Source organism: Prionailurus viverrinus, chromosome E1 (genome assembly GCF_022837055.1).
Source record: "Prionailurus viverrinus isolate Anna chromosome E1, UM_Priviv_1.0, whole genome shotgun sequence".
Lineage (NCBI taxonomy): Eukaryota > Metazoa > Chordata > Mammalia > Carnivora > Felidae > Prionailurus > Prionailurus viverrinus.
In genome coordinates, this window is record NC_062574.1 from 9923505 (window position 1) to 9941951 (window position 18447).

General features: G+C 46.1%; 1 protein-coding gene across 7 annotated transcripts in view; it reads right to left on the reverse strand.

The window, feature by feature from the left end:
• SPECC1 (sperm antigen with calponin homology and coiled-coil domains 1) overlaps nt 1–18447 on the reverse strand; it is a 286669-nt gene that overhangs the window by 69342 nt on the left and 198880 nt on the right. For 6 of the 7 annotated variants that reach the window (XM_047834069.1, XM_047834070.1, XM_047834068.1 and 3 more), the window contains 4 exons: nt 17174–17247; nt 16582–16760; nt 2397–2542; nt 1128–1228 (listed from right to left, as the gene is read on the reverse strand). In XM_047834069.1, coding sequence (XP_047690025.1) covers nt 1128–1228; nt 2397–2542; nt 16582–16760; nt 17174–17247 — 500 coding nt within the window. Of the gene's footprint in view, nt 1–1127; nt 1229–2396; nt 2543–10175; nt 11581–16581; nt 16761–17173; nt 17248–18447 lie in introns of those variants that run through there. The other variant, XM_047834073.1, reaches the window with a different exon arrangement.

The window sequence follows — 18447 nt, forward strand, 5'->3', positions numbered from 1 at the left end:
CCCGACGCGGGGCTCAACGTCCCAAACGGTAAGATCATGACCTGAGCCAAAGTCGGCCGCTTAACCGACTGAGCCACCCAGGTGCCCCCAAACGGTACTTGTTAATGACAACATTACCCTTGGCTCAGAGAGAGCAGAGTGCTGAATGTTACTAATAACACTGAACGCCCCAGCCTTAGAAAATGCCAAGTAGCGAGTGGGTTCCATGGTGTAATGGTTAGCACTCTGGACTCTGAAAATGCCAAGTAGCTCTGATCTAGAACCTTCACAAAACAGCAAAGGTGACACAGATTGTACCCAGTGAACTCTAAGAACTTACAAATTATAAATGTTTTCTCTCTCTGGGGGGCTTTTGGGAAAAAAAAGAAAAGACACAATTCTTTGAGAAAAATAACTAGTTCAATATCCACTTCTGGTAAAAATTACAATCTTCGGTTAACTGAAAATTTTAAATATACCTTACAAACAAAATTATATGAGGTTTAGAGTGCTTCTCTTGGATCTTTATCAGGCCTCAGAACTGCAAGTGTTAAAATTTTTTAAAAATATCTATTTATTTTGAGAGAGACAGAGAGAGAGAGACAAAGTGCACCTGTGTGAGCAGGGGAGGGGCAGAGAGAGAGGGAGACAGCGAATCCCAAGCAGGCTCTGCACTGTCAGAAATCGAGAGTCGGATGCTTAACTGACTGAGCCACCCAGGTGCCCAGAATTATAATTAAAAAAAATTTTTTTTAATGTTTATTTTTGAGAGAGAGAGAGAGAGAGCACGCACACAAGAGCAGGGGAGGGGCAGAGAGAGAGGGAGACACAGAATGTGAAGCGGGCTCCAGCCCCTGAGCTGTCAGCACAGAGCCCGACGCGGGGCTTGAACTCACGTATTGCGAGATCATGACCCGAGCTGAGGTAGGACGCTTAACTGACCGAGCCACCTAGGCACCCCTAGAATTGTAATTTTTAACGAAAGTTTCATTATTATTATCTTACTCCTATTAAAAACGACGTTCAATGTGCCTCAAAGAATAAAACAATTGGGTTTTCACTTTCCCTTTGCGACTTGCCTGGGCACAAGACACCACGATGATACCACGTGGCACAGGCCACCACCCACGTGGCCAAAGCTCTCTTACCTGCATTGGAGAAACAGCAGCAGCTGGAGTGGTCCTCACGGGGATCCCACTCAGGGGGCTTCTGGGGGTTTTATGGACAGAAATATTCTGTCCGGTTCCACCTGCCAAGCAAAGAGAAGGGGACATTTGTATGCAGTTCCAGTTCAAAACAGCAAGTAACAGCTCCTCATTTGTTACTGTTTTGGTGACTACAAAGGCATCCCAGGATGCTTCTAAGGTACCACTCTGTTCTCTCCTCTGGACTAGTGCTGAACAGGGGAAGGAGCGGGGAGGAGCCAACTACACGGGGGTTGCTCTTAGAGGTGGGACACACAGTGACGGGTGGGGGGGGGGGAAACACGTGACGAGGCATCTAAGGCAAGAAGGAACAGGAAAATTCTTGCACAAACCATTCACTGTTCATTCACTTCCTATCTTCACAGACTGAACGTAGTCACCGGCTTTCATATCTTTTAATATTTGCAGGCTAATCTTCATCTAACTTAGCTACAAACTATTTTAGCAAAGACAACCAGGTGCATCCTAGGATTAGCTAGGGGTTAATAACTCTAGTCTCCCTACACCACAGGCGTTATCTGTTGCGGTCAAGAGAAGAAATATACTGCTATTTTGGACAGATGCACATTTGGTTTCTTCCATCTGCTATATTTATGTGCGTAGAGTAGCAACATGCATTTTCCTCACGTACATAGTTAACAGTGAGTAACGGTGAACTGTGAGCCAGAGAGACATTTACAGAAAAATCTGGGAATGTATCAAGATCAGGCATGACAGGTCAGAACAGGCAGTCGCACACAAGACCAGGGAGAGAAAAGTCTAACAGTATGTTGTGAGACGAGCAAGGCCGGCGGCGGGGGGTGTCCAACAAGAGAGCCAAATGCATAGATTCAACACCTCATTTTCTAGGAAATGAAGCCTCTGGCTGACCCTGCTAACTCTCATGAGACGGTAAGAAGGCCAGTGGTGGTAACCTGAGTTTAATGGACATAGAGGCAGAAGAGGAACGTGGCAAGTCTGGAATTAAAGCTAAGGAAGAGGTGGACAGAAAGAGGAGGCTGTATTACGTGTGACGCAGACTCTTCAGGGTTGTCTTACGGGAGCTTCAGCAAGGCTGCAGAAGTCTCTTGTACACGGCAGCTACGTGCAGAATGATGTAGACGAGCCCTTGTGGTTGCATTAATTTGGGGCCAGTGTGGAGTAGAGACAGCTTGGTATGTGGGGCCACCGTCTGAATTTGAGTTGGATTCGTGAGACCAAATGATGAAATACCTGGACGTCCCAAGTCAAATGACTTGATGAGGGACTTAACGGTGGTCGCAGATTCCGAAGGCGTCGGAGATGTTCTGTTCACATAGACGCCATGCCACCGGCTGGGAGCATCGACCTCGGGGGGTTCTGACTCTTCATTCACAGCTCTGCATGGTAAAGAGTACGGCAAATTGAAAAGGTGGAGGATGTTCCCAGGGGGGAAGAGACACAGATGGAAACAGAAACAATGCCGAGAAACACAAATCCGGAAGGAGGATCCCCAATTTAAAATCTCATTTTCTGTATCCGCTTTGCCTCTCTGGGAAATAATATAGGTACTGCCCTCTATTTCTATCAGAGATGTTTTCTTGGGAATGGCCAGGAAAGTATTTAAAAAAATTTTTTTTAATGTTTTTAATATTTTTGAGAGAGAGAGAGAGAGAGAGAGAGAGAGAGAGAGAGAGAGAGAGATAGGGGGACACAGAATGAGAAGCAGGCTCCAGGCTCTGAGCTGTCAGCACAGAGCCCGATGTGGGGCTCGAGAGATCATGACCGTGAGATCATAACCTGAGCTGAAGTCGGACGCTTAACCACCCACCCAGGTGCCCCATGAAGGGGTCTTTTAAAGACAGATCATCTGATTCAATTCTCTTGTGCCTCATCTGGGACATGTTAGCATGTCATTTAATCTCCCTGTGAACGAGCCAAGGCAAGACCTCCCAATCTTCTGATTTCTAAGTCACTACTCTTTTTCTTCTAGCAAATTGCTACCAGCTGTTTTTGGAAGATGACTCATTTATGAGAATGGCTCAAACAGAATATTTCTGGCAGTGTATTTTAATAAGGTCAGTGGAAGTTTAAAATATTTATTTACTGATCTTTCTGGGATCAATCCAGCTGCTCATAAGCTTCTATGGTTGAATTTACTTGTCCTTAATTCTCAAAGCTTTCTTCTGTTGCTCTGTGATCGATGTGAACAAAATAAATTTTAGTGAGGCGGAACTTAAAACATTGAAATCATGCTGTCCTACACTTTTGTCTCCCCCTTCTTTTGAGTGGAAAAAAAAAATCAATAACCTGGTGACTTCCTTGAAAGAAAATACCAGGAACTTCAGAAACTGGTAGGGAGCTGGGTTTTAAAAAAATGTTTTTAATGTTTATTTACTTTTGAGATAGAGAAAGAGAGATCCAGGGAGGGGCAGAGAGAGAGGGAGACAGAGGATCTGAAGTGGGCTCTGCGCTGAGACCAGAGAGCCCGATGTGGGGCTCAAACTCATGAACTGTGAGACCATGACCTGAGCCGAAGTTGGATGCTTAACCGACTGAGCCACCCAGGCGCCCACCGCAACCCCCCCCCGCAATGTTTTTTAACTGAATGAGTTTGGTTTTTGTATTTTCCCCATTGTGTTATACAGTATAAAATCAAGTGGTGAATACGCAGAAATAGAATGAAATCAGGTTAGGTACAAGCAGAAAAAAAAAATCTCCAATTTCTGTCCCGGCCATTCCGAGGAAGGTCAGAAACAAAGTGAACCACCTTCTCACCAACCCATTTAAAGGACGGGCTCCCAACGGGGCTTTGCAGAAACTCAGGGCACCCTTCAAAGGAAGATCTTTTTTTTTTTTTTTTTTTTGAGAGAGAGAGAGAGAGAGAGAGAGAGAGAGAGAGACCGCATGCACGCACAAGTAGGGGAGGGGCAGAGAGAAAGGGAAAGACAGAGAATCCCAAGCAGGCTCCGCACTGTCCGATGCAGGGCTCAAACTCATGGACCGTGAGATCATGACCTGAGCTGAAATCAAGAGTCGGATGTTTAACCGAATGAGCCACTCAGGCGTCCCGAAGGAAGATCTTTTTTAAAAATTCATTTGCATTTGGTTCCTTGATAATTTAATGCAAACAATCCTACCTTCTGCCAAGGTATTTCCTTCCATCACCTACATTTCTCTGTGATTCAACAGATCAAATGATTAATAGGAAGGCTCATTTAGAAAACAGCAAGGGTCCAAGAGCCGATTCCCAGTCCTCTGGCCTTCAGATACCCCAAGACTATATTTCAAATGATCAGTCGGCTTGCCTAGAACAGCAAGAGTCAGTAGTGAGGAACTCTGCAAGTTGTTTAAGCAGATCGGAGAAGCCACTGAACCAAATACCACACCTGCCCCGCCATGTTATATAACAGGGACGCATGTGTATATGTGCACGCACACGTATGTCAGGGGTAGGACAAGGATTCACAAAACAAACCCTGAATTGAAGAACCATAGAAAACAGCTATTAAGAACACTATTGTTTTTTTATTAGCACAGCACCTTAATCATCAATAGATCTGAAATTCCTTTACACCAGCCTGTTAGGATTGTCCTAGATCGACCAGTAACAACCCTGGCAATAAATGAAATACTACATTTTGTCTGTTCTAAGGAAGAGTAAGACTCTGTATTCTATAAAGGATGTTAAGAAATATTAAGCATGTAGCAGGTGCATTGTCACGAGTTCATTAAATACAGGAAAAGCTTCAAGGTTAGGAATTTGTTCTATGCTAGCTATTATGTCCTAAAGACAGAGGTTAGGTTCGAAGGTCAATCTGTAGAACAAGACCCACACACACATATCATCAAATGAGCTTTGAAAATCTCCTACGTCACCCAGAAGTACAGCTTCCATGGTTTTGAAGGGACAACTGTATACAAAGATACTATCTTTCAATACGCCTAGTATTTGATTTCCCTATAGCATCGAGCAAGCAGTCTCTCTATATTCAGGTGCCTCGCAGATAAAGGAGCTGCCGTGTGCTTAGGGGGCACGATGAAAACAACAAAAATGAGGCGTGTCTCCATCTGATTCCAGAATGTAAGACTATGATAATAATGAACGATTTTTGCCAAAAAAAAAAAAGAAAAAATTTTGCGTACAGCTCCATAGTAAGTACCATGTATCTTAAAAACGTTATGTAATTTACTTAATGTGTATTTTTAAAAATGCTATCAGTATTTATTTCATTGCTCTTATTTTCATGCGGTAATCTGCTCTTAGGAAGGGGCAACCCATACCCGAGAATGACCGACCGTTGCAGGCAAGAACCACGTACTCACTGTTGCTGTGCCTTCTAGGTCTTTGGTTCTAATTTAAACGTATGTGCCCGTGTGTCTGCAGTCATCTTTTATTTTCAAAATGTTACCCAGTCTCTCTAATTCGCTGCTCTCTTTGGTTAAAGATAGAGTCTTCAAGTGGTGCTGACTTTCCACAGCACTTATTTCGTCATCCAGGTCCATGTCGATGCAAGAATGTAACATGTGAGCTCTTGTATGTGCTTAGTTTAAAACTTTTTTTAATGTTTTTATTTTAGTTTTGAGAGAGAGAGAGAGAGAGAGAGAGAGAGAGAGAGAGAGAACAGGGGAGGGGCAGAGAGAGGGAGAGACGCAGAATCCGAAGCAGGCTCCGGGCTCCGAGCCGTCAGCACCGAGCCCGACGCGGGGCTCGAACCCACGAACAGTGAGATCATGACCTGAGCTGCAGTCAGACGCTTAACGGGCTGAGCCCCCCGGGGGGGCCCTGATGCTTAGTTTTAAAGTATTCAAAAATTAACTACCTCTGTGTCACACCACCACTACCTTCATAACCGGCAGGTCAGTATCTGTAAAGAAGACCAGTCATGTTCCTGAAAACCTGAGTGAGCCCAGCTCCAGGCCCTTCCTGGCACCACACAGACTCATAACCTCTGCCTCCCCTCCACTCACCTCGTTTCTGGGCTACAACCCTAGCTACCCGGGGCTCTGTTCCGTTTAGGTCTTTGTGCCTTTGCTCATTCTACGCCCTTGCGTGGAATGCAATTTTCTCCACGTGTTTCTTACTGTCGTGCGTGGGACAAATCTAAAAGCAGTCTGCAGCTCTAGAGTGAAACAGAAATGCGTAACTATTCTGGCTCTCAGGTATCCGTGTTTTCCCCAATTCCATTCTGGAATTTTAGTAGAAGCGTAGACACGGCAGAAAAACAAACAGGGTAAGAGAGCACTTTGAACACAGGCATCCTCATCTCCAAATCCCAGCAGTGAGAGTCACTGTGGAAATCCTGCCTCAGCACCGGACGTTACAGAAAGACAGCATCTACCTGGCCTGAGCTTTGAGGACTTTGTGCTACATAGAGAGTAAGTGGGAGGAGTGGGGGGAGGGATGGAAAGTAAATACTACGGCTTGATTCCCGATTCCCTTTCAGAGAAAATGAAGATGTGGGGAAGCTCCTGTGACGGCTCCCATTAGGGAGCTGGGCCTCAGAGGAGCAGAGGAAGCCCTGAGCACACAGAGCATTCTTCCTGCAAGGGCTGGGCAACATTAACATAGGACTGTCCGAAGAGGCCAGAGATGGTTTATCCCAGGTAAAAGGACAGTAGCAGAAAGGGGCAGATTAGGAAGAGCCACAGCACGTCCCTGAAATGGACAATGGCTAGCAAAAGCAGACCCAGGATGCTGGTTCCCACAATTAGTTTCATCAGAGAAGGAACACATGAATTTCACCCACTACGAACCTGTTCCTCTGTACTTTATTTGAGCTTCTGTGTCTCCGATATGTAACACCAATTTACCTTAAAGAACTTTCCTTCTCGGGCGCCTGGGTGGCTCAGTCAGTTAAGCGTCCAACTTCAGCTCAGGTCATGATCTCAAGGTTCATTGGGCTCTGCGCTGACAGTGGAGAGCCTAATTGGGATTCTCTCCCTTTCTCTCTGCCCCTTCCTCTCTTTCTCTCTGTCTCAAAATAAATACATAAACTTGAAAAAAAAAAAAAAAAGAACCTTCCTTTGTATCCTTTAAAAAAAAATTTTTTTTTTTAATGTTTATTTTTGGGAGGGAGAGAGACACAGTGCAAACAGGGGAGGGGCAGAGAGAGAGGGAGACACAGAATCCGAAGCAGGCTCCAGGCTCTGAGCTGTCAGCACAGAGCCCGACGCGGGGCTCGAACTCACGGACCGCGAGATCGTGACCTGAGCTGAAGTCGGACGCTTAACAGACTGAGCCACCCAGGAGCCCCTCTTCATATCTTTTCTTTTTTTTTTTTTAATTTTTTTTTTTCAACATTTATTTTATTTTTGGGACAGAGAGAGACAGAGCATGAACGGGGGAGGGGCGCAGAGAGAGGGAGACACAGAATCGGAAACAGGCTCCAGGCTCTGAGCCATCAGCCCAGAGCCCGACGCGGGGCTCGAACTCCCGGACCGCGAGATCGTGACCTGGCTGAAGTCGGACGCTTAACCGACTGCGCCACCCAGGCACCCCTCTTCATATCTTTTTAAGACATGAAAAGATTTTAGCAGTAGTCAGGCAAAGTGGGTATAGACGTAAGCAGCACCTATAGACACTGATCTTGGGCAAACGTCAGGCCCTGATACGCTAACCCATTTAAGCAAGAAGAGGAGACAGGCAATTATCTGCCCTGCCCTAAGACATGCCCTGATCTACGCACAGATTCCATAACATAAAATGAAAGGAATGACTGCACTCAAGGGAGAGCAGACATTTGTAAATTCATGACAGGAGACAGAATCATGTGCTTGATAGAAACTGCCTTGAGAATACAACAAAATTCAAGAAAAGGGGATCATATATGAAAGATGACAGTTTACGATGAAAGGCCAAGTCTAAAACATGATATCAGCAATCTAATAATCCCATTAAAATTTTTTTAAAGCAGTTTTGTTTAAAAGTTCTAGAAAAAAAAGAAAACACATCAGGAACATCCCTCTAAATATAGACAAAATATAACATAAAGGTGGAACTTTGATTTAGTGGGTAGAGGATGGTTTGGATCATAAATGGTGCTGGCATGACTGGCTGTCCACCTGGAAGAAAAAGACTCATACCTCACATCGGACTAAACAAAGAAAGGTAGACCAAATATCTGAGACAGAGAGAGAGAGAGAGAGAGAGAGAGAGAGGGAGAGAAAGAAATAGATGAAGGAAATGTGACAGCCTATTTGTGTAAGATTAGGGTAGGGGAAGCCTTTTTTTCATTTTTAATGTTTATTTTATTTTTGAGAGACAGAGAGAGACACAGCATGAGCAGGAGAGGGGCAGAGAGAGGGAGACACAGAATCTGAAGCAGGCTCCAGGCTCCGAGCCATCAGCACAGAGCCCAATGCAGGGCTCAAACTCACAAACTGTGAGATCATGACCTGAGCCGAGGTCGGATGCTTAACCGACTGAGACACCCAGGTGTCCCTAGGGTAGGGTAAATCTTAAACAAAACAGAACAAAACAAAACCCAGAAACAGTAAAAGAAAATACTAACAGATTACACTGTGTAACAATATAAAATTTTCCCTGATCAAGATGAAGAGCCAAAAGACCCATAATATACTGGAATAAATACGCATCCCTAATAAAATGCTGATTTATAAATGGATAAGAGAAAAATAATCATCTCAATGAAAAAATAAGCAAAAGTGCTAAACAAGCAATTCTCAAAAAGATAAAACGCAAATGGTTAACATAAAAAATATGCTCGGGAAAATGCAAAGTTAAAGTACTAATGAGATAGAAGTTTTTGTTTATCCTACTGTCAAAAATTAAGATTGGTATTATCTGCTTCTGCTAAGGCTGTGTATAAACAGGCACTCTCGTCAAGGATAAAAGATCGTAAGTCTCAGGTAAGCAATCTAATAAATCTATTAAAATAAAAAATGTGCATATCGTCCATTATAGCAATCATATTTTTACGAACCCATCCTATGAAAATAAAACCACATATCTATAAGTGTATGTGGATAAGGACTGCTGTTCTCCCATTCTTGGGAAAGTAAAAAACCATGAAATATAACCTTGATGTTCACTGATATGACAATATTCGAATGTTCTAGGGCACATTCATCCTCTGGGACACCAGGCAGCTATGAAAATGAGTTAAATTCATATATATTGACCTGGAAGGATGCCCATGGTACACTGTTCAGTGAAATGTGAAAATGCAGAGTACTGTATAGAATATAATGCCATTTTTATAAAAAAATAAAAATGAACCTTATATATTTTTAGGAGTAGAGGAGGAGGTAAAGAAAAACAAACATGCTGTGAACACTGATTACCTTACAGGGTGGTATTAGAGAGAGAGAAAAAATATATATATATATATTTCTTTTTTTTTTTTTTTTTGAGAAAGAGAGAGAAGGCCCAAGTGACCGAGGGGCAGAGAGAGAGAGAATCTCAGGAGGGGCAGAGGAAGGTGGGGGGAGGGAGGGAGAGAGAGAAGTGGCACTTGTGTTTACCCGAAGCAGGAGGGCTCGACCTCGTGAACTGTGAGATCATAATCTGAGCCAAAGTCAGATGCCTAACGACGGAGCCACCCAGGCACCCCAGGGAAAAGATTATTCTTCATTATCCATTTCCATTCTGTTACCCGGACACCTAAATATTCGTAATTAAGAAGAAGTCCAATATACCCAATCACCAAGTGACCTATTTATTTTTACATTTCAACAAGACAAATCTAGACTTCAAATTCCATGTACTAGATTTTTTTGTTTTTTTGAAACACTGGCGTTTTGCTTTGACGGTTTATGCAAAATCAGTATTTTTGCCCCTTGCCCTCTTGTTACCATAATGAAATCATTTTTAAAAACTGCATTCATATTTAAAATCAGCCTCCTATCAACAAATCTGTACTGAAAGCCCAGCTTGCTTCTAGCTCAAATTCTAGTTATTGGACGTGGCTTTAAAGATCTGAAACTCCGTGCGCTTAGAAAATGGAGGACAAGATGACACGAAGGCCCTGCGAAAACGTGGCCAGTGATTACAAATCAGGCAACAGCGTCTTCTGAATAGTAACATATTTATTTAGCGGTTCATAAATGCTTGCGTATAAAAATATTCAACGGTACCCAGAGTAAAGAGAGATCGAAATACGGGGTGCAAATATAGCTGTGCATCTGAAGTTGAGGTTATGTTCTTACTGTTCCTGTTGAAAAACGCCTGACAAGTGAATTTCACAGCATTCCAAGAAATGCGCAATCTGAGGTAAAGGTCTCCCAGTATATAAATTGGGCAAGGCCAGCGAGAGTCTAAACTATTTTTAGGGAGAAGGCATTGAACTCTCTTCTTTCTATCACCAAGCTAAATGTTTCTAGGGATTCTGGGCTCTCTGGTTGGGACATGCCAGACCATCCTCCTGAGTTACAGTGTTCCTGTTTCTCACGTCCTTGTGCCAGACAGGGACTCTGGTCTCATCCTGGAGACACACAGCTAAGATCCAGAACTGTCTGGGCCACAGGAGGCCGTGCCTGACGGCGGCCGCCGAATTAACGTGGATCTTCACAAACTTGGTACTTCCAGAGTTTAACATCACACTCTGAAATCTGGATCCCACTCAACGACACACTTCTGGATTCAAAGCCTTTCAGTTCCCGAGTTTTATTCCTGAGGCATCTGTTGTAGTTGTTGACTAATTTTCAGCCAGATTCCAACGGGCACTGTCACCACGGAAGATCACTGCTTCAACTACATCCTTTATTGTCAGCCAAACGTCTATTTGTGTTGAGCCCAACAGAGATTTGGGAAATCAACCCCAGGCTTAGCGGTGGCTTGTGTCCGATGAGGCCATGAAGTCAGACCCCAGCCTGAAGGCTCATTCGAGGCTTGATATGAAGGAAGCGGAACCTGCTGGCTTCTTCAGAATGAGACCTCACACAGACGGCTTCCTATTTTGCCTTCAGTAGTGTTAATTCCAAGATTGTCAGATACCATTTTCAAGAGGAGGCACAGAAATAAACTCCAGAAAGTCGAACACAAACATGGGCTGTGTTCGCCTCTGCTCCCTCGGAACACCCTAGATGCACATAAAAAAAATGTTTCACAACATGCTTGTGCTTTTTTGTTTTGTTTTGGTTTCCAGAACTTCATCTTAGGCTCCAAATAAAAGACTTCGGGATCTTCTGAGGAAAAAAGGGGGGGGGGGGGAAGGAGGGAAGGATCATTCATCTTTGATCGTGCACAATGAATGAATGGATTCCAAAACGCGGAAAAAAGGTACAGACTTGATGGCAATGACTCTGTGTGAAACATTGGGTGTTATAAGGAGACAATCTGGCTCTTTGAAAGGGGTCATCTCGCCTCTACGTTATTCCCCCTTTCATATAGAAATGGCTGTAGTTTCCCATCATGGCAAGGGCTGGGCTGTCTTTCTTCCAGCAAATGCTCTGCTAGCTGACAGAGACCACGGAGCTGTGGAAATAGAAATGGAGGGGGAAAGGCTGGTAAAGGAGTTCCTTGAGGCAACATGCTCTCAGGCTACACACAGAGGAAGGAGTGGCTGACACTGACCCACGGGGAAACACGAGCAATCTAGAATAGGACCAGCATGTTTTCATTCCTGTGCCTCTAACGGTTTCGGAAGTCAAAGGTCTTCAGTCAGAGAACATGCCAGAGACTTCAAAACACCACCACCAGCCTCCTCTCACTAGACCTTCACCAATGGGCAGCTGTGCTGGGGAAGTAGAGACCGCCAGGAGGCACAAAATCAGGCCCCTCTGTAATTTACAGGGCGGTTCGGGCATCCCTCTACTGTCCTAGTAGAGGCCAAAAAAGAAAAAAAAAGGGGGGGGGGGATTTCTTTTATTATTAAGGCATAAAAGTCCTAAAGATCTAGGGAAAGCTTACGTCCACACTTTTCAAAGCAACTCTGTAAAGACTGGGGTTTGGGGGGCAGGCACCTGGGTGGCTCAGTTGGTTCAGCATCCGACTTCAACTCAGGTCATGATCTCATGGCTCCTGAGTTCGAGCCCCACATCGGGCTCTGTGCTAACAGCTCGGAGCCTGCAGCCTGCTTCAGATTCTGTCTCCCTCTCCCTCTGCCCCTGCCCTTCTCGTGCTCTGTCTCTCTCTCTCTCTCAAAAATAAATAAACATTAAAAAAAAAAAAAAAGATGGGGGTTAGGGGATGCAGACATCGCTCTTTAGGACTCTAGGCTGTGTATCCAATGCCACAGATGCAAATTCCAGCCATGAAAACATGAGGAGTGGAAGGGTTGTGCTGGGATCCCAGAGGGCCAGTTTGCATATAGAGGGCCACAGGAAGTACCAGAGGCCCCTGACAATCCCAGGTGCCCAGAACCCGCTTAGAAACCCCCGTGAGAACAGGTCACCCTTCTGGCGGGGCCAGGGAGGCTGTATTAAAGTCGCTGCAATGAGAGAACCGGAGAAGATCTCCGAGAATCTACACCTCCGACTTCCAGGCTCTGCCTTTCAGTGAGAGTCCCAGAACCACCCCCACCCCCACCCCCCCCCGGCGAGCGGCTGTGACACGTTACAGCTGTGGGAACACAGAGGGCGGCACAGGCACGTGACGGACGTTAGGGTAGGATACACCGTGCACACAGAGTTAGAGCCGATTCCAGAGAGTCTGGCAGTGATAATATGCCACCACGCTGCCCGCTTCAGAGGGGACAACACAAGAGCCAGTGAGCGGCACAAGCTAGACACGTTCAGAATCTCAGCCATTCTGTTTAGAAATCGCTACGGTTCGTGAGGCACAGATGTTGAGTGTTTTTAATGATCTCTTTTTCAGATGTCACCATGGATGCTGACTGGGGTCATATGATAAACATACAGTGAGAACCGAGTAAGTCACCCTAAAAATAACGGTTTTTACTGTTTCAGAGTAAGAGAAAAAAAAACGTGTAGGTCTTTCCCTGTTACCGTTGGAGAAGCCTGGGTCACTCACTGCTCAACAATGTCCCTTCACTAGAAAGGTTGCGTGTGGCCCATCAAGTCACTATGTGGGGCTGCGTGTGCGTTCTCTGTATCTGAAGGCCAGGCCCCAGGTCTTGACTTTTCCAGAAAAAGGCGTGATGTTTTAATTTTGATGGAAGTTTTAATTTTAACGTCTTGCTCTTAATGACTCAAAGCTGAAAGAAGCCAGAGTTGAACAAGTTATTATCCTTTCATCCATTAATTTACCAATGTCCGGCAGAACAGATCACTTCCAGGCCACTAAGAACTACCCTGGCTTGTACAGAGACGCCTGGGTGGCTCAGTCAGTTAAGCGTCCGGCTCTTGACTTCAGCTCAGGTCATGATCTCACGGTGCGTGGGTTCGAGTCCCACGTTGGGCTCTGCCCTGGCAGCACGGAGCCTGCTTGGGATTCTGTCTCTCCCTCTCTCTCTCTGCCCCTTCCCACTTGTGCTGTCTCTCACAAAATAAATAAATAAATAAATAAATAAATAAATAAATAAAGTTAAAAGAAAAAAGAAGAACTACATTGGCGTGCTCAAATTTCTGTTGGAGAAAAGGGAGGTCCACAGCCCAGCTAAAACGTGGAGATGCCACTTTGTCTGGGAGGTTACAAGGACTGTTGGCATGTGAGTTCCTGACCCTCCCATCAGGGGAGGGCCAGCTGCCCAACTGGTCTCAGAGAACACAAGGGCCTTAAATCACGAGCCACTCTTATCTCCTGCTTGGAGGGACAGAGGAGCTCGGTCCGGGAAGGAAACCGTGCCAAGTTAGTGGCAAAGACAAGACTAGAGCCTCGTACCTACCTATCTTCACATCGGTTTACTCGGACTCCAAAATCAAAATGCCTTCGAAAACGTTAACAGGACCAAAGATTGCTAATGAGCTAGTTTTCAGAATGATGGAAAATACTGGGTTAAATAATGTTCTGATTTAATAAAGGCTAACTTGTATTCACACCCAGGCACTTCCTTTGCTCACCTACCAGCGTCATTATATCCCTTCAAATGCCCATTAATGCAAAATGAGAATGTGAATCAGTTAATCCCATAGTAGGACAGAGGCGCTCTTCTGATGCTCTTACCTTCTCTCAGTTGTACTTGGAGGACCTCATCAGAGAATTTTCTGCAAGTTCGTTGGCTGTGCCTGAACCAAAAATGACTTTTGAGTTCTCGCTAGGTGACTGGCAAAGTCAAATTGGGTTTCAGTCAAGAACCCATTCAGCCAAGACGGAAACACTATGTCGCTTCAGGACCTTTGAGGGTGTGAGTCAGTTTCAAGTCTTGCTCGTGGGGGAGGTTCAGGAAGTGGCTGGGCCATCGGCGAGTACCTTTCAAAGAGTCGACTCTTTGGAAGGGCCAGTCTGCAGAATTGGATCAAGAAAGCAGCACCCGCCACTGTCTGAAGCCCCGCCCGACACGACGACGGGAGAGACACACACTGACGCCTGCAGGGTTTCAGTAATCTGCCACGTTCTGGGATGGTGCCAGCTCTACACTTCTGAAATGTTTTGTGATAGGGGATTAAACTGCTAGATCTGGGTGGGAGGTTTGCAAATCACTAGAAAATCAAGAGAGATACACACAGTGTCTATAAAAAAAAAAAAAAGTGACCCGAAGTTTGAAGATGTAGGATATTGTATACGGATCCTTAAAGAGTCAAGACGCATGCGAAGATTTCTTACGGAATCAGAGTTCAAGTTGTACAATCTGGCCTGTGTCTCAGAATCTATGTAAGAAATACAACAGCCCACATAATAACTTATTCAGGGCCACTATATAAACTCAGGACTCGTCTCTTATCCTTTACTTTTAAGATAATGTATGGATGAAGCAATGCAAGTTATGATCAGGTTCCTCTTCCAAAGACACACATTATGAAAGCGAGACAAAAGGACAAATAAACAGAAGCACAAAAGCAGACTAGGGGACCTCGTGGTCATGTCAACACTATCAAGTCTAGTCTTCCTATCCTTCCTCAATGTAAAATTCACACGCCCTGGCGGCCACAGGGTATAGGTGTGACTATAAAATAATCACCTCGATTTTCAAGCGTGAATCACGGAACAAGCTACAAATGTTGTACCTGAATCCTTCTCTACGGCCTGTTTTCTGTAAAAGTCATCAACAAAGGAAGGAGGGAGACTAACTAAAGCAAATTTGGGGAGAGAATCGAAACAGAGTTCTCACAAGAAATCTACTTTTTCCCATGTTATGAAATTCATGATAATACATCAGGCCCAAAGGCTCAGAATCTAGCCAGGGAACAAACCCTAGAGATCCCGGAAAACATAAGAAAAGCAAACTGTACCAAGCAGCATTCAGGACCCACTAACTCTGATTTTAAAATGCTACATTTCATATTTCAAAGGCATCTCGAAATTCCAAATAATTTCCTAATATCCACGAATCCCAAAGTTAGGGACATTTACTCCTGACTGGGGGAAGGGGACACTGCATTAGTTAAAGCCTAAAGTACTGTTTTGTAATCTCGTTTGTAAACCATTTCAATTTTAAATGATAATTAACTTTGAGCTCACTTTAGGAGTACCTTCCTCTGAAACATCCCGCTTAAGAAGAGCTTTCTGGTGGGGCACCTGGGGTGGCTCAGTCGGTTGGGCTTCCGGCCTCGGCTCAGGTCATGATCTCAGAGTTTGTGCGTTCGAGCCCCGCATTGGGCTCTGTGCTGACAGCTCGGAGCCTGGAGCCTGCTTCGGATTCTGTCTCCCTCTCTCTCTGCCCCTCCCTGGCTCATGCGCCCACACATTCTGTCTGTCTCCCTCTCTCTCTCTCTGCCCCTAACCCACTCGCATTCTGTCTCGGTCTCTCGAAAATAAATACAAATTAAAAAAAATTTTTTTAAAAAAGAAGAGCTTTCTGGGGCATTACACTATGTGATTTCCCTCCCTTGGAACGGAAAAGGAAAGTCACCTATCTGCCAGATGTTGAGTTTGCCGTGCTCATCCCTTCTCATAAAGAGGGTTATTTCAAGGGCTTTTGGAGGCAGGCCACAGGCATTGCCAAGGGAGAAGCATGTCACTGGGCCGTGAGGAATGAGTCCCTTATCTGGTGGCAATTCCCCCGGGGAGTGAGTCCAACCTTTCCCACGCAAGGTGTTGCCACGGCTCGCTGAAGTGGGCACTGCTGGGCGCTAACCAGCGCTGGGATTTAAGGAACATCCCGGACATCTTTCTAGTCTTTAAATGTAGGAGGACACGTGGCTAGAACTTTCGTACGTATGCGAGCCAAGAGTCTTCTCACCGCCTTGGGCCAGAGAACGGGCAGCCACGGGGCCCTGGATGAACCGTTCCTAGGCTGTGTTGTGGTGGCGGCCGCGGGGGAGCGAGCTTAGGAAAGGAATAAAGATTTTGCACAGAGAGACATCAAAGCGCCACGTCTCCAGACGGCGAAGGCTCATGCATGGCGATTAAGTGAGAAGCCAAGCACTGCGCGGGTGCCCGCCAGACTCACAAACGCGTGGCTCCGTCGTGACCAACCTGCCGTGGCCCTGCATGTCCCCCAGCTCCTTCTGCAGCCTCGCGTTCTTCTCCTCTTCCTCCAGCAACCTCCGCTTCACGGCGCGTAGCTCCTGCTGTGTCTCACACTTGATGTCGTTGGCCACCACCACCGCGGTCTGCAGGTCCGCCTGGAACCGCCTCCACTCCTCGGTCTCCTCCTGAAAACGCCAGGACCCACGCCCGCGTCACCGGCCGGCCAGGCCTGGCACGTGGGCAGGGGCGCCAGGGTCCCCCCGCCCCGTGTCAGCCACCGAGGAAGACTGGCCAGGCGGCACCGAGCACCGCTCTCATGCTGCCTCACTACCGGGCAAGAGGCCCAGCACGGGTGGGAACTTACACCTTCGTGTTATCAGAGTGCTCCAGCCTGCAAATGAAAGCCTGCTTTAATTTTGTTCCCTGCCAACGCTACTCGGTGGTACCAGGGCCCGTGCCATGGGAAGGGACTCCGGGAACGCAGGCCAGGAGAGTCATCGGGAAGCTTTTCGAAGGTTTCCAAACCTAAGGCGGGGACGCTCTCGGTAAAATGATGGGGAAGGCCCCTGCCCCGTCCCCGGCTGTAGCCCCACCTCACCTTTATCTGCTTAGTGAGCGTCTTCAGCTGCCTTTCCAGGTCTGACTTCTGTTCCTCCAGCTTCATCACATTGCCTGGAAAAGAACAAGTCAGAGCGTTGGAAAAGGTGCAAGGCTCTTGGGGGAAAATAAGCTAGATAGCAAGGGAGCAGCTCCAGATTTAGAATCCGTCCATTCTGCTACAAATTCCATCCTCAGCACCCCGATAACCGGCAGCCAGACACCGGAGGATCTTCCGGCACGGAAAACGGGATGGTTTGGGAAATAAGCGGTGTTTCGTTAGGTTATACCATCGGATGACAGGTGGTAGACCCATGCAGCACTCTGGGAAGACGTAAACTGCCACTCACATTTATTACACTCCCTCTCGGCCTCCCTGACAGTCGCACACTATCGTCCTGAATGTCCTCTAAAGCTGTGAGACCGAAGGCTTTTGTATAACAGAGGAGGTGACTGGTTATTACTCCGGTGACTTTTAGATCAGCTGCCAGGGTCGTGGTTCTTAATCGTACTTAAGCCTCCGAATCGCCTGGGAAACCTCTCCAGAGCACACAGGTTCAAAGCCCCAGGCTCTGACCCACAGAAAGGGAAAGCCCGGGGGGCGGAAGGGGAGGGGGGAGACAGGATCTGGGGTGGGTGTATTTTAACAGCTCCAAAGTGACCTGACCGCTCTCCCTAATTAAGAACATCCTCAGTCCTTTCCTCTCTCTGTCTCCGATTCTTCCACATGGCTACTGGACTCATTTCAATTTAAGTCTGATTGTGTCCCAATTAAAATTCTTCAACGGTTCTTCATGATTCATTCCAGGGCAGTAGATGTCTATTAAGGATATGAGTCAGAATTACCAGAGAGGCTTCAAAAAGAATAAACACATGGTCAGGGCCCACATGGGACAATCTAATGCAGCACTGGGGGCCTCAGAATCTGTAGCTGGGGGTCAATGCTACAGAATAAGAAAACGCTCCTTAACTTTGTTTCTATTTTTCTGTCCATTTCTCTCAAGGAACTTATAGAGGGGAGTGACTGGTCTTGGGCTGGATTTGTGTGTCCCTGGGTCTCCCAGTGAAGAGACATCTTAGTAATACCTTAATATGCTGGAAGGAGGTTAAAAAGCTTCTCAAGGCGAGTGAGCCTAGATGGCTCAGTCGGTTAAGCGTCCAACTTCAGCTCAGGTCATGATCTCACGTTTCGTGAGTTTGAGCCCTGCATCAGGCTCTGTGTTGACAGCTCAGAGCCTGGATGGAGCCTGCTTCGGATTCTGTGTCTCCCTCTTT